This window comes from Macaca fascicularis, chromosome 3 (genome assembly GCF_037993035.2).
Source record: "Macaca fascicularis isolate 582-1 chromosome 3, T2T-MFA8v1.1".
NCBI lineage: Eukaryota > Metazoa > Chordata > Mammalia > Primates > Cercopithecidae > Macaca > Macaca fascicularis.
This window is the reverse complement of record NC_088377.1, coordinates 20,991,538-21,017,024: the sequence shown is the minus strand read 5'-3', so window position 1 is coordinate 21,017,024 and position 25,487 is coordinate 20,991,538. Positions and strand designations below refer to the sequence as shown.

The window sequence follows — 25,487 nt, the reverse complement described above, 5'->3', positions numbered from 1 at the left end:
AGGGAAGAAAATACTACAGAGACAAGTATGAATATAGCTGAGGCAGACAAAGTAGCCCATGTTAAGCTCCAATAGAACAATAAATCTGAAATCATTAAACTTTAGTAAAAAGTGAGAGAAAGCCACTTTTTGTAAATGCCGTAACGTTTGTGGGTGAGCTTTGCAAGCATTTGCAATACATTAAAATTCAGTAAGTACATATTCAATCTAGCTCTAGAAGCATCTTTTACTATCTGCCAAGTAAATGGCAGATACAAAAGGCAGAACTCTTTAAGGAACAAATGCATACTCTTTAAGGAACTCAGTCCAACAGTTTACTTGTTTCTGTAACATTTGGTCATTTAATATCAACTGAATGTTTGTTTTTATTTCATGGAGACAAGTAACGACTTTTAGTTCTTTTAGTTCACAATATTTGCAACACAAACAGTAATTCAATAGACAAAGTCTAAGACATTAATATTATATTTACCTCTTGAAGAAAGCACTGTCATACTCCCCAATAAAACAATGTAATCTCCACACAAATCACCTCGGTTAAATTTCATAGCATAAAATAATGTGATACTCTTTTTTTTTTTTGAGACAGAATCTTGCTGTCACCCAGGCTGGAGTGCAGTGGCACGATCTCAGCTCACTGCAACCTCCACCTCCTGGGTTCAAGCAATTCTCCTGTCTCAGCCTCCCAAGTAGCTGGGATTACAGGTGCCTGCCACCATGCCCGGCTCATTTTTGCATTTTTAGTAGAGATGGGGTTTCACCATGTTGTCCAGGCTGGTCTCAACCTCCTGGTCTCAGGTGATCCGCCTGCCTCAGCCTCCCAAAGTCCTGGGATTACAGGTCTGAAGCACTGTGCCTGGCCCAAATCTCCTTTTTCAATGAAATATAATCACAACTACTCACTCGACTAAGATTTATCAAAACTACAAGCCAGGCACTCTGTGCAATACTGAGTAAAATCAAGTCCTTACCCTCAAGGAGCTCATAGTCTAGGTGGTAACAGACAATATCATGTAACAAACACAAACCAGCGAATCACCTAACTCAGTGTTTGTCAAATTAGATGACCACCTGGTTGGGTGGAGTCTAGCAAAATCACTTGGGATTTGCCAAGTAGCATATACAAGGTACAAAACAAACTGTATAATAAAGATTTCACATTATTTGAAATTGTTTGCTTGTTAAACCAAAAAAATTTCAACAAGCATAAGAATCCTTTTGAAAAACAAAATGTTTTTGATTAGGGTAGGCAGTGGTGCTCGGGTGGCTATTTCAAACTCTGGTATTGCACTTTCTTTACCTTGGGGATGGGGGAATCCAAGCAAACAGTGGATTACCTCGAACCACCTCTTCCACAGACTCCGTGGTGGTGGTGGTGGTGGTGGCGATGCTGGTGGTTCTCTCTGTGGCTTCTTCGTAGGGTTCCTCAGCCTCTTCCTCTACCTCATCACCATCCTCATCGTCCTCGTCATCATCGGCTTCTTCTTCTTCCACCTCGGCCACTTCTTCCTCCTCTGCTACTTCTACTACTTTGTCTTCACTGTGAGGGCAAACATAAACAACAGAAAAAAGTCAATTAAACCAATTTCAGGGAAGGAAAAGAAAATCGTCCGCATGGAAGTTCGGCAATTTGAGAAGAAACACACCCAAAACTTAAAGCCAGCAGGTCTAAGTATAAATCCCAGCTCAGTGGGTCTGCAAACATTTTTATCCTTGGGCACAGTTCTTAGTTTCTGCAGTTTATGAGTCTAACCATAGGACATTCTGGAAAAGGCAAAATTACGGAGAAAGTAAAAAGAGCAGTGGTTGCCAGTGGTTCAGGGAGAGTGGGGAAGGGACTGAATAGGTGGAGTACGGAGGATTTTCAGAAACTACTCTGTACAATACTGTCATAAGTAATAATAGATACACAGCATTATGCATCTGTCAAAACCAATAGACTATACTACACAAAAAGCCCCTCCCATGTTAAAACAGGAACACTGGTTAATAATAATGTATCAAAATTGGTTCAAATGTACCATACTAAGGCCAAATGTTAATCTAAGGGAAATTGTGGGGGAGTGGGGAAGTGAGAGGTAGAGGGAACTCTTTGTACTTTCTGCTCGAATTCTTTGTAAACCTAAAACTGCTTTGAAAAATGCAGTCCATCATAAAAAGCGGCAGCGGCGGGGCGGGGTGGACACCAAAACTGAGTTTGCTGTATTACGGGAATTACTTCTCATAGTGTACATACAAGAGCCGCAACACACTGCATGGTAGCAGATACTCAGTATGTGCTGGTGCAAATTGGTTTAAAAACTGCAATTGAGAACTTAAACTGGACACAGAGGTGGAAGGTGAAACTGGCTTAAGTCAATCTGCAATGCCCTGTGGACAGGGATGCCTGCTGAAACTATTTAGTTGTGCACCCTACGCTTGCTAATTCCTTATGTTTTGCAGAATACCAAATATTTCAGTGGTTCTCAAATTTCAGTAAGCATCAGAATCACCTGGAAGGCTTAGTGAAACACAGATCACCTGCTAAGTGTGGTGGTTCATGCCTGTAATCCCAGCACTGTGGAAGGCTGAGGTAGGAAAAAAGCTTGAGGCCAGGACTTTGAGACCAGCCCGGGCCACACAGTGAGACCCTGTCTCCAAAAATTAAAAAAAAAAAAAAGCTAGGCATAGTGGTGTGCACCTGTAGTCCCAGCTACTCAGAAGGCTGGGGCAGGAAGACTGCTTGAGCCCAGGAGTTCGAGGCTGCTGTGAGCTATGACTGTATCACTGCATTCCAGCCAGGGAGACAAAGACACCATCTCTTTAAAAACAAACAAGCAAAACCAACATAGATCACCAGGTACCACGGGCAGTTTCTAATGCAGCTCCAGAGTTTCTGAATCATGAGGCCTTGGTGGGGCCTGAGAATGTGCATTTCAAATTCCCAGGTGATACTGATGCTGGTGGTCAGAGGATAATATTCTGAGATCCACTGCAATATGCTGCGAATAATGGCAAGAGATAGCCAGTAACTCAGTGAAATTGGGAAGAAGATCAGAAATAATATTTATGGTATTAAACATTTACATGCTGATGCATCATAGTGTGTAAAAAATTAGCAAATTTGGATGGTGAAAGAAGGGCATGTCTAGAACAAAATTAAAAAGGCCTGTTAGGAAATCTTGTGGAAATCATGTACCTGCCAAGGCAGGCATAGTTGACAGTATTTGAAAGAAGATAAATGAAGATAAGAACAGGAAGTATCAAATAGTAAAAACCTATTATATACCACCTAGTGGGACTAGAGGAATCGATGTCCTTGATCAGATCACAAAACCAATACAGGAGAAAGACCGAGATGTGGCACGTGGTTTCAACTTCTCCGGGGCAGCTGCCACAGGTCTATTTGAGAAGTACCATAGTAACAGAATTAAAAGCTGCTATGCTGACATTATAATATCCCCAGAAGGAAAGAGAGAGGGAGAGAGAGAAAGAGAGAGAGAGAGATTGAGAGAGAGAGAGCGAGCAGAAGGGAATTATTATCACAGAGTTGATTCTGGCCAAGAAGGAGAAGCTCATCATTGAGAAAAGTGATAGGAACCCAGGTGTTTCTATCAGCCACATGAGGCCTTGGACTTGTAGTGAGAGCAAAGCATCATGTAGGAAATCAGATTCCAACACGTGAGACAAACAAACACTATGATTCCATGATCTACGACAACAGAAAGGAAGACTCCTCTACAAACTTGAAAGGCTTTCAAAGTCTGGCAGGACCACCACAAGCAGTTTTACTCAGAGTGAAAGGGAAAGATACTTACAGAGATGAATCCATCAATGGCAGGAATTCTCTGATTAACTCAGCATTTAAAGCATGTGTTATACAAGTTGTATAAAGATGTGTATGACCCCCCACGGAACACATGACTGTCATTACATAGGATACAAGAATAGTATAAAGGGCGTTTGTAAAAGTTCCAAAAAAATGTGTATGACCCCTAAGTGGAACGCCTTTCTAATTCTGACTAAATATGATGAAAGGATATTAAGTGATGACATCCGAAGAAGTTGAAAGCATGTGGCTAAAGAATAAAAAGAAACTGATTAAGCAGAACAATTTATTAATAGCATTCATATGCTAATAAATGAAGTGTCAATACAGAGAAAATCCTAATCAGTTACTGTAACATTTCCACAAGACCAGGAAGAAATAGGAGAACAGAGAAACAGAAAATACTGGCATTGAAAATCAGATGTTGGAAGCCTTTATCTCCTCGTAGAAATAAATGAGGTGGAAATAACCGATTTTTTTTTGACTGCCCAAATTATTGCACAAAAGTTTACTAATTGGGGCAACATTTCAAAAGAATCCTACACTTAACAGTTGCTCAGCTGCCCTAAGCTTTACTCAGTATATTGCGTCTGCATTTTTCTATGTGATATCTATGTTGTGTTACTAGTGAATCAAAGAAAGATGACCTAACGCATGTCATCAGTTAATTTACTGTGTTTGAGATCTCTTATTCAATCAAATCACGGGCACTGGTGCTGTTTTCCAATTTAAGTGGAAAATTCAGGGAAAGTCAGGAAGAAAAATCAAACCAGTATTCTCTTTAAATCATGATGTATACACGTGATGTTGAACCATGACTGGAATGACGATGTCCAAGTGTACGATCCAGGGTTAGATTAGTACCGTGTTTCCAGGTAGGATGGTGAAAACATGATCCTGGTATCCCCAGGTTCCTCTTCCAGGCTTCTTTGTTATTACTTGGATGTGGCTCTTAAAGCTCTGAATAGAAACCATGTTTGTAAAAACAGCTGTTTAGTGTGATCTGCATTCTGGTATGTGTCTAGCCGTGAAAAAGAGTGAATTATATGCCCATCATCCATCCCTGCATCTGCCTGAGCAATTTACTGGCATAATAACCAGAAACAGAGACATGTAATAAATAGTTCATCTGCCTAAGGAATTAAATTATTTGGCCTAAGAGAACTCAGGTCCAAGTTGTTATTACCACAGCTTTGATTTCTGGAATGAAATTTAGACGTCCATGAATTCAATTACTCATTTGGACACTATTTAAAACAAGAGCACATGGTTTCGTTTGAATAATGCTGCATCTTCCCAAAGAATGACAAACACAATATTACAACTTTTAACTGCAGTTTTCATGAATAGCTAGAAACACTGAAAGGAAAAAAATGACTTTTCAACCACTTCTTCAAATGCCGGACGGACTGTTGTCCTGTGGACTTGTTTTGAAAAGCTGATCCATCACAGTTTAAGAAGTTGCAAGGAAGGAGCAGTTTGTGGAAATACAAAGCTGAGCATCATAAAACAATTTCCTTACAAGCAATCAACTAACAACTCACAATAAAATAAACACTTGGGAACATAGTGGAATATTCATACCACATTCGCAGACTTTAATGGCTATCAATTTATAGCGGGGGGCTTTTACAGCTTTTAAACACCAATAAGAAACACTTTTACAGAATGAGGGAACCGTGTGAAAATGCTGACCGTCCCCAGAGCATCTGAATTTAATAAGGTCAAAGGGACATTACTCCGAGGAAATAAATCACTCATGATAAAATTTTATGTGTCAGCATGCGAGATTTTACTTGGGTGAAGGAGAAACGACATCACAAAGATGACTCTCCTTCTGTTTCTAAATAAAAGCTGACTTTGATATAATTCCACGTGCAGGTGCCGCCTGATAGTCCCTTTAGAGAGTGAAAGATTTTGATTCTCACACCAATTTTCATTTGTTTATTAAAGTCATGCCAAAGAAGTCACCATTTATATTTTCTAAGAAAGTCATATGACATTCTAGAAATGGCAAAATTACACAGACAGTAAAAGATCAGTGGCTTGGAAAGGTTAAAGGGAAGAGAGAGTCGAACAGGAGGAATGCAGCGGTTTTGGGCGATAGTAAAAGTACTCTGTATGACACTATAATGGTGAGTACTTGTCTTATACAGTTGTCCAAACTCACAGAATAAACAATGCCGAGAGAATGTTAATGTAAACTATGGACTTTGGGTGATAATGATGGTTCACTGATTATAACAAATCCCTCTAAGGGGGATGCTGATCATGGGAGAGGCTGTGCATGTGTATGAACGGGGAGCATATGGGAGAATCTGTGTACCTTCTGCCTAATTTTGCTGTAAAACTAAAACTGCTCTAAAACAATAAAGTCTGTATTTATTCCTTCACAGTCTCTGTTAAGACGGACTTTTTTCTTCCTGCTATAGACAAACAGGGAGGAAATGACAGGGATAGAGAGCTCTGATTCTCATGGTTACATGACTGTGGACAATCATGAGATCTAAACTACTGCACTGATGAGGGAAGAGGGAAGACAACCAATGTCGGTTCCCGAAATGCAACCAACCAGGGGAAGGCTCCGCAGGAAGAAGTTCAGACTCTTTCTGTGTGGATATGAAATGGGGAAAAAGAGTCTAGAGGCTCCCAGAGACAGGAAGAGACAGAAACTACAGCCGTTGTTTCAAGAAGATAAACAGATGGTTCTCCTTCTCGCCGCCTCAGCTCTTCAAACTGCCAGAGTCTAAACTGGAAGGTGCAATGGCTGGAGAAGTCAGTTTGTCCCAAAGGAAAGCAGTTTCTGAAATCACTCCTATTAAATTAGGAAGATGTTTCAGGGGAGGGAGGGCAAAGTAAGAAAAAGCCAGTACTTCTCCCACATAAAGGCACCGTTAGAAGCAAAACACAAGAGGACACATCACCTAATTCCATTTGAATTAAATATGAAAACAAGCAAACTCCAGGCAAATAGAGCTCAGGGGAAAGGCCAGTGACTGGCAGGGGTCAGGAGAGAAGATTCTAGGGGCCAGCAAGGCTCTGTGTTCTGGTCTGGATGCTGGCTATCCAGTTGTGTGGTCTTAAAATGTTGCATAGTTGTATTACCTGTTATGTGTACTTCTCTCTAAACAAATCAGTAAAAAGGTTGAAAAGTGTTTCCTGTTACTTGCAGCTAAAGGCATTTCTTGCAGAGGGTTCCGAAGCCCACCTGGGGCCCTGAGTTTAAGGTCTCAAGCTTTAGGAAGATAACCACACGACTGGACTACCAAAAATTCATGCCTCAGGCCTGAGGAGGTGGCTCACACCTGTAATCCCAGCACATTGTGGGGCGAGGCAGGCAGATCACTTGGGGCCAGGAGTTCGAGACCAGCCTGGCCAACATAGGGAAACTCTCTCTCTCTCTACTAAAAATACAAAAAATTAGCTGGGAGTGGGGATGCATGCCTGTAATCCCAGCTACTCAGGAGACTGAGGCAGGAGAATCACTTGAACTCAGGAGGCAGAAGCTGCAGTGAGCCCAGATCACACCACTGCACTCCAGCCTGGGTGACAGAGTGAGACTCTGTCTCATAATACATAAATAAATAAATAAAGTCATGACTCAGCTGATTAAGAATGAGCTATAAATCACAACCTTGATCTGAAATTAGGTTATATCACCATTCTTACACATTTAATGAATACTTATTGTGGCTAAGAGAATCCACACTAACTGCTGTATGACTAACAGCCATACTGCAGATTAAACGCTTTAGAAATTCAACAGAGAAGTGATTGTTGTGAGCCAGAGGCATCTGAGCTGGCCGGAAGTGATAGGTGGCTGTGGGGATGAGGCAGGAATATCCACATAATGCACAAGTGGAATAACAAGTAAATAAAATACAATGAAATTTTACACAGGCACTGAGTTTTAACAGTGAGGAAGGGTAAACTGCAGAGACAAGGGTATTCAGGTATTTTTTTCTTTAGCCAATGGATAAATATTTGAGTTGAAAGGTGTATGTACAGATTGATGATAATGAGCAAAAAAGTGGCAATGCATTCATTCATTCATCCATTGAGTCATTCCATTAAGTACCTCTCTAAGCCAACCCCTAGTAATTCAATCGACAATATTCACTGTGCTTTACCAAGTGCCAGTACTATTCCAGGCACTGAGGCTACACAAGTGAAGATAAAGCACTCAACTTCTTGGAATCTATCTGTTAGTTGGGGAGGTGTAATATAAGCAAGAAAAAAAAAATTATGGAAAAGTACTATAGAGAAAGGAAATGGGGCTAATTGCTAATGAATGACTATGATAGACGTGTGCTGGAGATGGGTAGCATTTCAAACAGGGTGGTCAGGAAAGGGCCCCACAGAAGAGTCATGTGAACTGAAAATGCTGAAGTCGGGTATGGCAAAACCAAGAAGGTGCATAAATGGTTGAGGCAGAGGTAAGAACAAGTGCAAAGTCCCAGGAATGAGGAAGAGCTTAGCACGTTCAGCAAAAACAACAACAAAGGGCCACTGAGCTTAGGGAGTAGCAGATGAGGGAGGAAGTATAAGATCTGGTGGTGGAAGACTTGGAATCAACCCAAATGTCCATCAGTGACAGATTGGATTAAGAAAATGTGGCACATATACACCATGGAATACTATGCAGCCATCAAAAAGGATGAGTTTGCATCCTTTGTAGGGACATGGATGCAGCTGGAAACCATCATTCTTAGCAAACTATCACAAGAACAGAAAACCAAACACCACATGTTCTCACTCATAGGTGGGAACTGAACAATGTGATCACTTGGACTCAGGAAGGGGAACATCATACACCGGGGCCTATCATGGGGAGGGGGGAGGGGGGAGGGATTGCATTGGGAGTTATACCTGATGTAAACGATGAGTTGATGGGTGCAGCACACCAACATGGCACAAGTATACATATGTAACAAACCTGCACGTTATGCACATGTACCCTACAACTTAAAGTATAATAATTAAAAAAAAAAAAAAAAAAAAAAAAAGATCTGGTGGTGGAGACGGACAGGCATCGTGTTACCCAGTAAGGTTATATTTCTCATAGCAACTGGAATGCCTCAATGAGATGTAAGTTGCAACGATGTCTCTGGCTGCTGGGCACAGAGTGGCCTCTAAGAGGGAAAACACGAGTGGAAGCTGGGAGGCTGGACACTGGGCCAGGAGCTAGGGATACACTGGAAAGCAAGGGTAGCTCACAAGGCAAGTAGCCAAAAGGCCAGACACTGACCTCAGCACCTGTATACACGTAAAATCACTGCTCTGATAACAATTACATATAGCTAGGAGACTCAAAAGAAAGAGTGAGTGCTAACCAGATTCCAGGTGTCCGGTGAGGCATGACTGAAAAGTGACCCAAAGAAGGTCCAAAGTGAGTGAAGTCCAGAGGCTAAAGATAGCTCTCCACCAGGCAGGGAGGGCAGAGCATGTGCAAAGGCCCGGTGACAGGAGGCAGGGAAACCTGAGCACCTGAAAGGGAATCGGCTGACAAGAACAAAAAGAGGGCTCCAAGAATGGCAAATCAGCAGTGGCACAGAGCAGGTGTTGGCAAACTTCAGTCCGCAACTTGTTCTTGGACATCCTGTGAGCTAAGAGTGGGCTTTGCATTTTTTAAAGGATTGTAAAAATAAAAGAAAGGGGGTAAAAACAAAAAATGACAGCAATACGTGACAGAGAATGTATGTGACCTGTAAAGTCTAAATACAGATTGTAAAAATGACCCTTTAAAGTCAAACCAACTTCTCTTAACACATGCTCCTGTGAACCCTGCCCCGTTTATGTTGGTGAATTAGTGAATTTCTTTAAAAAAAAATTACTGAAACAAGAAAAGAGATCTGAGAAGCACTAAAGGCAAGCTTTTGTGTAAACTAGCAGTTCCTGGGTAGAACCTTTAAAAGACAATCTCTCTTTACTCCACTATCTCAGTACACGCTTAGGGTAAGATGAATATCCTACCAACAGAGCAACAATCTAAACAATACCCCTAGGACATGATCTAAGATGAATCCAAGGAGTGGACAGTTTATAGGAAAACTGGTACAGCTTCTTCAGCAAGTCAGTGTCAGGATATAAAAAGTGCTATTCTGGGGCAGGGCATGGTGGCTCACGCCTGTAATCCCAGCACTTTGGGAGGCTGAGGCAGGCGGATCACAAGGTCAGGAGATGGAGACCACCCTGGCCAACATAGTGAAAATACAAAAATACTCTACTAAAAATACAAAAAAAATTAGCCGGGCGTGGTAGCGGGGGCCTGTAGTCCCAGCTACTTGGGAGGCTGAAGCAGGAGAATGACATGAACCCGGGGGCGGAGGTTATAGTGAACCAAGATCGTGCCACTGCACTCCAGCCTGGGAGACAGAGTGAGACTCTGTCTCCAAAAAAAAAAAAGTGCTATTCTGAATCCTAAGAATTAAGGATGTAACATGCTGGCTCTGGTGCCGGATAAGATGTGATATGCAAAACCTGTGAAGGACCTTTCTGGAACTCAGGGAGAATCTGAATATGGACATGGTATCCAATAGTATTAAAAAATTATGTTAATTTTGTGGGTGAGATGGTATCATCTGGACTTTGTAGAAAAATGTTCTTAGATTTTAGAGACATATACTGACATCTTAAATATTCTTCCTGTCTCAACTTTTCTTTAAAATATCCCGGCATCATAAAAACTATGTTTAAAGGGGGAAAACGATATTCTGGCAAGACTTAAATTTGGAATATAATTATAGCAAAAGGCTAAATTGCTTTTTTAAAGGCTATCCTGGAGGCAAGAAAAGCCATATATTATCAAAAGCAGATTACTGTCCTGACAGCTTTATGAACCAACTAGAATTAAGGAGAAGCACCTAAGGTCATAAAAAGTTTTGGAGTCATTTTAAATTCTTGACATGTGAAAAAGTTTGGTTAATCAGATGCTAGGCCAGAAAACTGTGAACGAGCAAATTCCTCATTTCCAAAGGTCTAGCTGCTACTAAGGATGGGTGATCCATATATATTTTGGGTGGAGAGTTAGAAGTATATGACCTTTGGCTGTCTAACAAATATTTGAGTTCCAGGGCCTGCTCTGGAGTCTGGGGATGGTGCAGAGAATAAAGCAGACAAAATTCCCTCCCTTCCTGGCATTTACATTCTACAGGGAGAGAGAGATGTAAGAAAACCAAAACAACAATGTTACAGTAGAACATGACAAGGTGACAAGTGTTATGGAGAAAATGAAAGCAGCAAAGCTAGGGGGTGGGCTGGGGCTGGTAGTTGGCTGGGCTGTTGCAGTTTCTACAGAAGGTAGTAAGAGACAATGCCCTGAAAAGGTGCCAAGGCAGCAAGAACTGTGTGCCTGGCATCCCCTTCCACTGTGTCCACACACATGAGAATTAATATACAGCTATAGGTGGTCTGTGTCCAAAATGGCTACAAAGCACTCTAGGAAGGCCACAAAGCAATAGAAAATCCTGGTCCTTTTCTTTTGGGAGCACTTTGTGAAGACCTATTCCTTAGAAAAAAGAGAGAAGCTGCATGTTTCTGGGCTTCTCCCCCTCTTTTTTGTGAAAAAATAAGTGGTTCTGTTAAGAAAGTATATCAGTCCGTTTTCACGCTGCTGATGAAGACATACCCAAGACTGGGGAGAAAAAGGTGTAATCGGAATCACAGTTCCACATGGCTGGGGAGGCCTCAGAATCATGGCGGGAGGTGAAAGGCATTTCTTATATGGTGGCAGCAAGAGAAAAATGAGGAAGAAGCAAAAGCAGAAACCCCTGATAATCCCATGAGATCTTGTGAGACTTTTTCATTATCACGAGAACAGCACAGAAAAGATCAGCCGCCATGATTCAATGACCTTCCCTTGGGTCCCTCCCACAACATGTGGAAATTCTGGGAGATACAATTCAAGTTGGTATTTGAATGGAGACACAGCCAGTCCATATCAGGAAGCAAAAACAACAAACTCTGCTCCTCCTCCTAGCACACTCCCCAAAATGCAGCAATACCTTGTCCTGCCCCAGACTTGTAAGTGGAGCCCCATTCCTTCGAGAAAACAGACACATCTGCACCGCTGACCCTCAATGGCAGAATATGCCAGGTATCTGTCCAGGAGACGAAGCCATATGGCTCAGGCTACAGGGTCTACAGCCTAAGGCCTTCCTTGCCTCTGGGCTCTGAGGACTTGAAGTAAGTAGAAAAGTACTTTAAATTGAATTATAAAGGTAAAGGTGATGGAGCTTCTTGGGCTAGCCAGGACTTTAGGAAAAGCATGTTCTGAAGAGGTAAGACTTTTAGCTGAATTTTCCATTAGTGAGCTAACATTTTTCCTCTTCCAACAAGCCCACTTTCTTGCCTTGGTAAGTATTAAGTATCTTTTTTTAAAGTATCTGTGGTTGGTTGGCGTCGGAGAAATGTGTAGGGTCAAATATCAAATAGACACTCCTAGTACAATGCCACAAATGTACAAGGGATGATGAGGCTATGAAATTTGTGAACTTTTCTTTTCTCAAGGAAAGACTACACTTAAATGTACTCCAGTTAATTGAATGTTCTAGTTATGTAGATCCTAGAGAGAAGGTCTAGTGTGGTGATTAATGGTGACTTTCCAGAGCTCAGCCATGTGGGTTTCATTCTCAGTGCTGCCACCTGCAAGCGCTGATGTGACTATGAACAAGTCACTTAGCCTGCTGTGACTTGGTTTCCTCATCTTTAACATGGGATGGAAACATTAACCACCTCAGAGGATGCTGTGAACAGCCAATGATGTAAATAACACACTCAGAACAGCACGTGATAAGAGCTAAATACTGTGCCTATTTGCTGTTTTTAACTACAGCTTAAATGTATATTTATGACATAATTTTTTCTTTTTATTGTTATTAGGTTTTGAAAATGGTATAAATAAAAATATTATTTGTTTTTGAAATGTAATGTTTTTCTTGGGGTTTATTATTTTAGGAAAAAAGCTATCCGTTACTGGGCGCTATGCGTAGTAAGTTCCCAATTGCTGACCACAGGCTCAGAGCCCTGCAGAGATGGGATGTAAACAAGCATAAAACAGTGTTTTCAGTGATGTGCATATTGACAATAATGGGATGAACAAAGAATGTTCATTGGTGGAGTTTGGGAGGGACAGAGTGAAGAATAATCTGTTGAAGAGCTAACAGGTAAACTGGGAAATGATGAATAGAAATCTACAAAGGCAGCAAAAAAGACATTGCAGAAATAGGGAATTGTACCTGTAACAGATGAAGAGAGATATGGCTTAGCTGGGTCCCTACTCAAATCTCATCTTGAATTGTAATCCTCATAATCCCCACGTGTCTAGAGAGAGACCTGGTGGGACATAACTGGATCATGGGAGTGGTTTCCCCATGCTGTTCTCGTGACAGTGAGGGACTTCTCAGGAGATCCGATGGTTTTATAAGGGGCTCTTCCCACTCTGCTCCTCACTCTTCTCTCTCCTGCCGCCTTGTGAAGAAGGATGTGTTTGTTTCCCCTTCTACCATGATTGTAAGTTTCCTGAGGCCTCCTTAGCCATGCAGAACTGTGAGTCAATTAAACCTCTTTCCTTTATAAATTACCCAGTCTTGATTATTTCTTTATAGCAGTGTGAAAATGGACTAATATAAAGAGTGCTGCAGGAATTGCCAATTCTCAGTGTGGTGGAGGAGGGGGTGGACTGTGGGAAGGGAGCTGACTGTAGCTGCAGCTCTGCTCTTTTATGAAGGGCTTTGTTTCATGAGCTGAGGAGTCTGGACCATTATCTACTAGTGATGCAGAGCCTAGTAGAAAAGCTTAAAGCAGAAGAGTGGCAAGGTTAGTTGTATTACAACAAGCATGAGCTGGCAGAAGCATGGAGGACAGACAGGTGGAGGAGTGACAGGTGGGATGTGAAGGAGATGCTTGTGAAGCCTACTGAGAATCTGGATAAAATAACAGCACAGAACTGGTAACTCTGGGGATGAAGGGGGAGTGAGTAAGAGGAGGAATCTGATGCTTTGAGTTGGAGAATAGTTACTAATGGTAACAGAGGATACAGCAGGAATTAAGAAATGGAGCTAATGGGTTCGGCTTTGATCATGGTAGATTTGAGATTCTGTAAGACCCTGCTGGAGAGGCATACAGTAGACAGCTGAAAACAAAGAACAAAAAAGAACAAAAAATGTGAGCCACTAATACACAGGCACTGCTTTTCTATTTCCATTAAATAAATAGCGCTGCACTTCTTTGTTGTTTTTTAAACTAAAGAGCTGCCATTCCTGAAAGACCACAGATAATAGACCAGATGCCCACTCACTTTCTGCATGGATAATATGTCCTATTGTGATACTATTATTTAAGCAGAAACAAAATCTAGCCTTTCAAAGTCTAATTATACCATTCCTCCTCCTTCCTTCCCCTCTCTCCCCACAAGCATAATTCGAGACTGCTTTCCAATTCAGAGATCTATGTGAGAATTTTAAAACATTGTTCCTGATTAGTCTCTCTAATCAATAAAAGAAATCTACTATTGATTAGATTTGATAAATCTATTATCGATTAGAGAGCCTAATCAGGAACAAGGTTTAAAACTGTGTATGAAAAGCTATTCACTCAACAAATGCTAGTGGCTGCTAAGTGTCTGGCATTCTGCTGGATCTGAGGTTCCAAGAGGGAAAAAGATAAGCTCCCTGTTCTCAGAGAGCTTACATTCTATGGGGGGAGAGAATGACAATGAACCAATAAAACACCAAAATGTGATTCGTTTCAGAATGGAAGTAAATAGGCTGCTAAGATTGAGAATAATGAAGAAGGGGTCTTTTCTTCAGAAAAGAATGTTCAGGGCCAGGCATGGTGGCTCATGCTTATAATTCCAACACTTTGGGAGACTGAGGTGGGAGGACTGCTTGAGCTCCGGAGTTTGAGACAAGCCTGGGCAACACAACAAAGTGAGACCTCGTCTATACTGAAAATTAAGAAAACAAAAATTAGCCAGGTGTGGCCTGTAGTCGCAGCTACTCAGGAGGATCTCTAGAGCCAGGGAAGTCGAGGCTACAGTGAGCCATGATCATGCCACTGCACTCCAGCCTAGGTGACAGAGCAGGACCTTGTCTCCAGAAAACAGAATGATCAAGGGAATTCATTCTGGGAAGATGGCAACAAAACTGAGGCTGAAGGTGGGACCTTGGAAGATCCATTATAGACAATGAGATCTGTCAGTCTTGGGGTTGGAAAGCTGGGCGCATGGGCTTGTGTGACACTGAGCAGGGGAGAGTCGGGGGAAAGAGAGGCAGGGGACGATACTGGAGAAGTAGGGAGGAGCTGGGTCAAATGCCCTAATACCTATAAGGAATGTGGGAGGTCAAACGAGGGCCTGACACAAACTACGTGTGTGTTGTTACCCGTTATCATTATCCTCAGCATAGCCAAATAAGGCTTCGTTGTTTTCTCTCTGTGCACCTGGTTTTTAAGCGTATTGGAAAGCCACGAACGCAACTTAAATTGGGGGGTTCCAGGCTCTGCTTTATGTAAATAAACACTCTACATCCTGGCTGCTGCACAGAGAATGGCTTAGTGTGGGAGAAGAAAGCGGCAAGTGTGTCGGGGAGAGATAACGACAGCAGAGATTAGCAGGATACTGAGATAACTCCAGCAAGAAACAATGGGAGTTTACACTAGGACTGTACTGGAAAAGGCGGAGAGAGATGGATAAATTCAGAACTGACAGGATGTGCAGAAGCGACAATGATGAGTTCTAGGTTCTTAGCAATAATCTCTAAGAGGGGGCGTAGGACCATTACTGAGATAGAATAGCTTTGAGAATCACACTGAGGAGTGGGTAGCAGGGGAATTAAGAACCCTCACTTGGACATGTTAGGATTCATATGCCTATGAAATAACTAGGTAGAGTCTGGGCTAGAGAAATAAACCTTGGCCTAGGCTACTTACAACTGGTATTTAAAGTTAAGGGCATGGATTATAGCAATCAGGAAGAGCGAGCCCAAAAGAAAACTACTATAATAATTGAAAAGAGATAACCAGGGTCAGGAATTCAATGGATGAAATTTCAAAACAACACAATAGCCAACACAGGATAGTCAAAACAACAAAGGTGGGGTGGGGGGGATCTCCTAAAGCCTGCGTAAAGAATGTGTAGGAAAGACAGGCTTCAAATGACAGCGACACACAAGTTACATTAGACAAAGGGCTTCTGAGAAATGGCAAAGGTAATCAATTCTAAGAACTTACTAATCTTAAGGTGATTTATAGAAAAAGTCCTGTCCTATAAATGTCTGGATTCTTGAGTCCAGAGATATCTGGGTCTGTCTGTACTGGTATTCTGCTGGGCAGGTAAAGGGGTTATGAGGAGAAGTACTATCTTACTTGCCTGTCAACTAATACTGATGACAGCAAAAGCATCATGCACTTTAGGAGTCATGGTCATAGCCAAAGACTGCAGATGTCCTAGACACAGTATTTGCAACAGAGAGATGCGACATACCTAGCCAAGTTCCTAACAAGCATGTTGAGTAAGAAGATTCCCGAATGGAAGGAAGGTAGAAAAGCTCTCTTCTAGAACAACCATTTGAGGACAGTATGGAGGTTCCTCAAAAAACTAAAAATAGAGCTACCATATGATCCAGCAATCCCACTACTGGGCATTTATCTAAAGGAAGGGAAATCAGTATATTAAAAGAGGTATCTGCACTCCCATATTTACTGCAGCACTATTCACAATAGCCAAGGTATGGAATAACCTAGGTGTCCTAAGAGACTAACGGATGAAGAAAATGTGGTGTGTGTGTGTGTGTGTGTGTGTGTGTGCGTTCTGTGTGTATGGCACGCACATTTAATGAAATACGATTAAGCCATACAAAAGAATAAAATCCTGTCATTTGAAGCAACATGGATGGAACTGGAGGACATATGTTAAGTGAAATAAGCCAAAAACAGAAAGTTAAACACCACATGCTCTCATATGCAGAAGCTAGAAAATGTTGATTTCATAGAAGTAAAAAGTAGAACAGAGGATGATGGAGGCTGGGAAGGGTAGCGGGTAACCGAGGATAGAGAAAGATTTGTTAAAGGATACCAAATTACAGCTAGATAAGAGGAGTAAGTTCTAGTGCTCTGCGGCACTGTAGTATGACTACAGTTAACAGTAATATATGACATAATCTCAAACAGCTAGAAGCAGGATATTGAATGTTCCCCACACAAAGAAATGATACATGCTGAGATGAATATGCTAATTAGTCTGATCTGATCACCGTGTACCCTGTAAATGTGTACAATTATTACATGTCGATTTTTAAAAATAAAAATTTCTAAAAAGCTACCTTTTAATGAACGGTCTATGCTTAAATGTTGCTAGGCATGTTTCAACACCAATGAGTTATATCTGAGGTCGGACCATAACTAGAGGAGGCACTTAGAGATGCTGTAACTGTGGTCTCAGCATCCTGTTCCACTGCAGTTAGTTCCACCATCATTTTATTACATTAAATGCAATATTGCTATCCTGTGACTACCTTGTAAACAAAACCAAAGTGCTTCATTACCACTTCTAATATATGTATGAACCCTTGGCTCCAGTTTTCCAATAATAGTAGCTATACAATTATCTTGCAAACCACTTGAGGCTAACCATTAACATTCAAATAATATACAATGGGAAACAAATGAATAGAACATTCTGGGAGATAAAAGATCAAACCTTTGATATGTCTTCCCTTACTTATTAGTAGAGTTTAAGATACAATATTTCTTCTAAAACCATTTTGAAAATATAATTTAAATATAAAATTGAAGGTCCTAAAAAGTATAGAAGTTTTCAAGTAAAACGACTTTGCTATTTGAATACCTATTTAAATTTCTATTTCCAAAAGAGCCCAAACCAATTCTACCTTCATTTTTATAGCAGTTTCCTAATCATGAGAAATCATACTTTCTAGTCCTTTTTGCTTCCCTAAAATAAAAAAAAACCTCCTACATATTTAAATTCATAAAATAAGAATGATCATTACTTGATTACTACCAAAACTAATTTTAATAATGTTCTCAACCTCATCTAAGCTAGAAAGTGCTTAAGAAGCCATTATGTATTATTATTGGATATGATTACGAGCCCTACAATAATTTTAAAATAAATAATTAAAAAGGGAACATGTTATAATAGCCATGATTATCAAACCAGAGGTGGGAGATTTGTCATTGAGCCCCAAGGAGAGTCTCTGTATTCAACAGTATGAGATGACGGGTAAAGAAGTGATTTGGCTAAGAAAAAAAATCACCCTGGTCAGGCGTGGTGTCTCATGCCTATAATCCCAGCACTTTGGGAGGCCGAGGCAGGCAGATCACCTGAGGTTGGGAGTTCGAGACCAGTCTGGCCAACACGGTGATATCCTGTCTCTACCAAAAATGTAAAAACTAGCTGCGCGTGGTGGCAGGCACCTGTAATCCCAGCTATTTGGGAGGCTGAGGTAGGAGAATTGCTTGAACCCAGGAGACGGAGGTTGCAGTGAGCTGAGATTGTGCCACTGCACTCCAGTCTGGGCGACAGAGTCTTAAACAAACAAAACAAAACAAAACAAAAAACACCCCATGCCGCTGGCCTGCTCCCCCAACAATTCCAATCTATGCATTATAAACAAGTCCACTGTAAACTTTACCAGCTTGATAGGCATTCACATCGATTAGTCGTTTTGGAAGCAAATACCGTGATACAGATTATTGCAATTTTCCCCACGTATGAGGTAAAGAAGTAGGCTCAAAAATATTATATATATGAGGGTAAAGCACATTTTAAACCTCTGAAGATATTTTTGAAGCAAAGATCATCTTATTAACTTACAGGTCTTTTCTTTCCTTGACTACTTGGATGCATCTATTACACCTGGTTTCTGTTTCCACCCAATGTCTTTTTAGGCAGGTTAGTTCTATCATCAAGAAATCACCGTAAGTGCAATACTGCCCTTTCCTTCATGATGTCATTCATCTATTTTCCAGTTTGTTAGCTAACACGTATTAACATTTTAGTATCCAACTACATTCATCTCATGACTACTAGCATTGAAAGAATTGATAAAAAGATAGAAGCAAACCCTTACTGCCTGGTTTGACCATAAGTAACAGCTCTTCACATAGGCTGGCAATTAGGACGCTAAGCAGAAAATCTTGGAAGACCAAATTCGACCAACAGCAAACAGTGATCTCAAATGTAAAAGAAAACTTCGGTTATAGGCTATGGAGATTATGTATAGTGCTTGAATTACTGTTGATCTAAATAAAATGGTGCTATGCTATAAAGATTATTTTCAAATAATTTTCTAATACCCAACTATACTTTTGAATACCCTTGGCATATCTTTTCCAGAATTACACATTCCTAAAACAATGCACCAATCCACAAGCACATGAGGCCTGCTATATGCTCAACATCCACTTCTCTTTAAAACAATTTACATGACAAAACAAAGTACAACAGTGAACATCCATCGTTGCACCTTCAAATGTCTGATAACACAATCAAATGATCTGTGTGTCCTTTACTTATTACATTGATAACGAATAGAAAATAAAATGTAGATCTGAAGGAATCACTTAATTTTTTAAATTTGCTCAATTGCAAAAAATGTATTTATATAAATACATAAAACAAATTGCTATATTAAAATAATACAAATTAAAATACTATAAATAATAACTTGAATGCTTTACAAAATCAATTTGAGCTACTATATTTATAGATTGAGTAACCCTTATCCAAACTGCCTGGGACCAGAAGTGTTTCAGGTTTCAGACTTTTTTTCAAATTTTGGGATATTTTCATATACATGAGACATGCTGGAGACAGGACCCAAGTCTAAACAAAAGATTCATTCATGTTTCACAAATACCTTATACACACAGCCTGAAGGCAATTTTATACATCATTTTAATAATTTTTGTTACAGAAAGGAAGTCTGTATACGTTGAACACATAAGGTCACATAATTTTCTGTGTTTGTTGTCATGTCAGTGCTCAAAACATTTTGGATTTTAGGGCATTTCAGACTTTGGATTAGGGATGCTCAACTTGTATTTTATAGTAATAAATCGCATTTCTTTAAAAATATTGTACATTCTTGGCTGGGCGTGGTGGCTCATGCCTGTAATCCTAGCACTTTGGGAGGTCGAGGCCAGTGGATCACTTGAGGTCAGGAGTTCGAGACCAGCCTGACCAACATGGTGAAACTTCATCTCTACTAAAAATACAAAAATTAGCCGGGCATGCTGGTTGGCACCTGTAATCCCAGCTGCTTGGGAGGCTAATGCAGGCGAATCGCTTGAACCTGGGAGGGGAGTCTGCAGTGAGCTGAGATCACACCATTGCACTCCAGCCCGGGTGACAGAGCGAGACTCTGTCTCAAAATAAATAAATAAACAAACAAATAAGTAGTACATTCTAGAGTTTAAGCTAATGAAGACTGTTCTCCCAGTATCTCACTCCATACAAAAATATATATTAAAAATTCATGCGATCGTGGCTCCGGCTAAGTGGCATTAGTCCACCACCTACAGTTTTACATTTAAACACTTGGGGATACTGCAAATGTTACTTTGTAAACTAAAAGTGTTACTTTGTAAACAAGGAAGGCAAAAAAGGAAGCTAGTTAGCTCCCACTTGGGACAGATTTTTCTACCTCTACTCAAAGGAAATAGTTTTGAACATCTCTAAATTATTTTCTTAATAATTGCCTTCCTTCCAAAACAAACATGGACTTATAATTTTGCTGAGTTCCTTGTGGTAAGTTATTGGTACTAGTTTAAACCACATGGCTTCCAAGTAAAGCCAACAGTTTTTGGCTTGATATGCTAATATGTAGATTTTGAGGCCACAGTAAAATTAACTAATTAAAGGGTTACTTTTCCATGTCACAATGGAAAGTTCTATCTAAATTAGGGGTTTTACACTGAAGATACAAATGTCCAGATGTTGTTTTCAACAAGAAGTTAATGTTTCGGGGTACTACTGCCAGAAACCAGTTAAAATTCTAAGAATCTGTATTTTCTTCCTCTTTTCCTACTATTTTGTAAGCCAGGGAATTTGCACAGTTTAATTAAAAGATACTGGGGGGGAAGAAAAGAGTCTATGCATCAGTAGCTTAGAATCCTTAGCACTGAATAATCCAACCCTCCAAATAACTCTTACAAATGAATCATACAGTATTTCTCATTCAGCAATATCCTGTTACAAGGGCAGCCTATGCCATCAGGTCTCAGTAAGCACAGTCTCATTGCCAGATGTAGCTCATATGGCAGCAACTCAGGCCCTGCACTGCAGAGGCATCTCCTCTTCCAGTCATTACCTGCTTGGAAACAAAAACAAACCCCACTGCTTTGGCCACACATCTGTCATCTGCTTAAGGCTATAAAAATGTTTTGCTTTTCTTCTTGACATACATGTAGTCCAAGTTTATCCAATACAGGAATCGAGCATTTCTAGTAAGACCTCAACACTGGCAGCCAGTTCCCTCAAGAGAAAATGCAAGCTTCTGCTATTCTCCTATTCGTCGTTCTCAAATGAGTTCTCCTATTTCAACATAACAGTCGGAAAGCCTCACACAGTCCTGGAAGCTGCCAACCCAGCATTATGACAGCTGCTCCTCAAAGCCATGAGCCATTTCATTAAATCCACTCTTACTTGACTCATCCACTGGCAAAGATATAAAGCTTTAATTTATCTTTTGTATGATTCACTTCACGGTCCTCTAAAGTTGTTAGGTTTTTTTTTCCTTGAGCATTTAATATCATTTCTTAAAATGCAATGCAGAAAGGCAGCTGAAAGATTGTATATTCAAAAATTTTTAACTCCGGAGATACAAATAAAAAGATATATAGTCAAATAGAGCCTCTCTTTCTCTCTCATCTAATTTTAAAGACAAAGTACTGACCTATGAATAGACATAAATTCTCATGACAGCCTGAGCTCATCAGGTAAGGCTATGAATGTTTCAACATCACTAGCTAAGTGGAAGACAGTATGTGCATAATTTATTACATGATTGAATGACAAGTTTTCACTAACTACAAATCATGTATTCGTGAAATGCACCATCTATAACACCATCTGGTTATTATTTTCTGAGAAAAGTTCTCAGAGCACAATGACCATAATTGAATTGGCTTTTGACTAGATGTAGCACTGTGCCACCTACAAATTGAGCCTGAGCAAGTCTTTTATGATGACTGCATTGATGATTGTTATCAAGATTTCACCCCTTGGTCTGGCGTGGTGGCTCATGGCTGTAATTCCAACACTTTGGGAGGCCCAGGCAGGAGGATCATTTGAGGCCAGGAGTTTGCAAACAGCCTGGGCAACATAGTAAGACCCCTGTCTCTACAAAAAATAAAAAATAAATAAAAATAAATTCAGCAGGCAAGGTGGCACATGCTTATAGTCTTAGCCATTTGGGAGACTGAGGCAGGAGGATCACTTGAGTCCAGGAGTTCAAGGTTCACTGATCACACATACTGCACTCCAGCATGTGTGACAGAGCAAGAACTTGTCTCTTAAAAAAAAAATCACTTTAATATAGTATCTGAAACATATCAAAGGCTCAAGAGGTTTAGTGCCCTTCATTATACAGGAGGAAAAAGGTGACATTTTGTATCTCTGTATGCTCAGATACAGTTTATTTTTGAGTTGGAAATATTTCATACTTCATCTTTTCTTTCTTATTGTTACAATTTTCCTTTATTTATAAAGTAGCCATCCCTCTTCTGCCCATGGAAATAATGAAACATGGGACCTATCACATTATATTAGACTCCTAATGCAATTTTACTTAATTACTGCACGTCTAGAATGATAGTCCTTAGTTCTTCTTTTCATTTTTTTTTTTTGAGACAGAGTCTTGCTCTGTCGCCCAGGCTGGAGTGCAGTGGTGCAATCTCAGCTCATTGCAACCTCCACCTCCTGGGTTCAAGCGATTCTCTGGCAGTCTCCCCAGTAGCTGAGATTACAGGCGCACGGCACCATGTCTGGCTATTTTGTATTTTTAGTAGAGTGGGGGTTTCTCCATGTTGGCCAGGCTGGTCTTGAACTCCTGACATCAAGAGATCTGCCAGCCTCGGCCTCCCAAAGTACTGGGATTATAGGCATGAGCCACCACGTCTGGCCGAGTTTTTCTTTTTTAAAGACCAGTTAGTTTTGGTGACATATATCAACCTGAAGTTAAAATGACTATGTAGGTGTATGTGTTTGTGAATGCCAATGTGATTCAACTCAAATACTTGTTGAGCACCTAACTACCTAACTTATAGAAAATTATGTCAAGTATTTTCCTATATCAGGTTGTACAGGCCTCAGAATAAATGTAAACTCTTGGTAAGTAGGATAGTCTGTTAACCTTTAGAATACCATCAGGGTCCTTTGGAAACAATTTTACCTTTTGAGTTTCTGAGCACTTCTAACTACTTGTGGGGCTTGATATTTCTTACTTTTATCCATTCATAGAGACAAAGAAAATTTTAATTGAATAAAACTCATTCTAGCTTGTACTTAACCATGAGTCTGAGATATATTATGAATCTCGATCTTTTTCCTACATTTTGTTCCTATGTTACAAAATATTTATCATCCCAAGAATTATTTCATCATTAGCCATCAACTATTTAAAAACTGTGCTAAAGAAGACCAAGTAATATGAGTATGAAAGAATGACAGAATTGCCTAGAAAGGTGATGCAATAGGGAAATTACCACATTTTTATTGCTGTGTTCCCAAAGTATTGCATCATCTTTCAAGATGGTTTTAAAAAAAGTCTGAATAGTCCCAGGTACTTGGGACGCTGAGGCATGAGGGTCACCTGAGCCCAGGAGTTTGCGGCTGTAATGCACCATAATCACACCAGTGAACAGCCACTGCACTCAAGTCTGGGCAACAGAGTGAGGTCCCATCTCTTTAAAAAGCATAATAAAAAGAAGTCTAGAGACCCACTGAATATAGTCAAAAATCATTTTCCACATATTGGCAAACAGGAAAAACTGACAGAAGGAGACATTTTGCCAATTAGATAAACCAGAAGAAGAATGAAATTGATCACGTAAGTAAAACCTTAGGCTATGAGCCTTCACATGATATCCTAGACAAATTTTCTCAAGCTCAAGAATTGACAAGTGAGTAATGTATTTCTTTCTTTTTTTTTTTTTTTTTTTTGAGGTGGAGCTTCGCTCTTATTGCCCAGGCTGGAGTGCGATGGTGCAATCTTGGCTCACTGCAACCTCTGCCTCCCAGGTTCAAGGGATTCTCCTGCCTCAGCCTCCCGAGTAGCTGGGATTACAGGCATGTGCCACCATGCCTAGCTAATTTTGTATTTTTAGTAGAGACAGGCTTTCTCCATGTTGGTCAGGCTGGTCTCGAAGTCCCGACCTCAGGTGATCTGCCCGTCTCGGCCTCCCAAAGTGCTGGGATTACAGGCGTGAGCTACCGCGCCTGGCTGAGCAATGTATTTCTAAGAATAAAATGAAAATATGGTATTCTCACCCACTTAGTCATTCAACAGGAAGGATATCATCACTCAATATTATGTGACAAAAACATTAACCATCATTGCTAAAATGATGTGACAGTATTCCTTCCTTTTTTACGATGCTTATGCAACAAATTTTATGTCTGTGCAACACATTTATTTGATACCATTAGGAAGTAGACATATGGCCAAGGCAGGAATCTCTCTAAGGTGATTAGAAGAGATAATGTAGAAAAAAGGGGGGGGAAAAAAAGACTGGCTTGATCATTTCAATAGCTGTTTACAAATCCAAACTTGAACACATTTTATTCCTGAGGGAAGATGGCTATATTCTCTCTTCAATAAAATTATGAGCTGTCAATGTTTTAAATATCTCAAATTTTTACAATAATTAAATGAAACGGCAACTATTAAAAAAAGACCAAGAAATATGATGAACCTAATAGAGATGTATTTGAAATGTAGAAGCAGGATTTGTAAGACGGATACATTTCAGGTTCGTGCATGGCAGGTGATTAGCAGCTAGCTGCATTCCAAAGGATAATGCTCATTTCAGAAATCCATACCTTCAAAACTGGGAAAATACAGAATAAAAATGTGGGTTCACCATATTTAAATTCTTTGTAAAATTAAAATATGTACTATGTTAACTCTTACTAAAATTGCTAATAGTTATTTCTCACTATTCCTTTATTCTTAGTTCTGTAAATTGTTTGCCAAATAATCTAAAAATATAAAATAATAATAATATAAAGGGCCCACCGTATCCAGACAGTGAATGGTGCTGGCCTGGTTTTCTGGTGTAGTGAGGGGGCAAGGTGATGTCTTGCCATATGTGACACTGCAGCAATCACCAGAACTGATGAAGTTTAAACTGGGTTCAATACAGAATTGTATATTCCAATGCACACCTGCATACACGGCCATACGCACCCACACAAGCCACCCCGAGCTGTATTAGTTCATTTGTACGTTGCTGATAAAGGCATACCCAAGACTGGGCAATTTACAAAAGAAAGAGGTTTAACTGGACTTACAATTCCACATGGCTGGGGAAGCCTCACAATCATGGTGAAAGGCAAGGGGGAGCAAGTCATGTCTTACGTGGACGGCAGCAGGCAAAGAGAGAGAACTTGTGCAGGTGAACTCCTCTTTTTAAAACCATCAGATCTCGTGAGACTTAT

At 40.3% G+C, this 25,487-nt stretch overlaps 1 protein-coding gene across 6 annotated transcripts in view; it reads right to left on the bottom strand.

Annotated features, from left to right (window-relative positions):
* Positions 1 to 25,487, bottom strand: part of APP (amyloid beta precursor protein) — a 287,131-nt gene that overhangs the window by 134,623 nt on the left and 127,021 nt on the right. For all 6 annotated transcript variants that reach the window (XM_005548883.4, XM_005548884.4, XM_005548885.4 and 3 more), the window contains exon 6: positions 1,338 to 1,540. In XM_005548883.4, the coding sequence (XP_005548940.2) occupies positions 1,338 to 1,540 (203 nt within the window). The remainder of the gene's footprint in view (positions 1 to 1,337; positions 1,541 to 25,487) is intronic.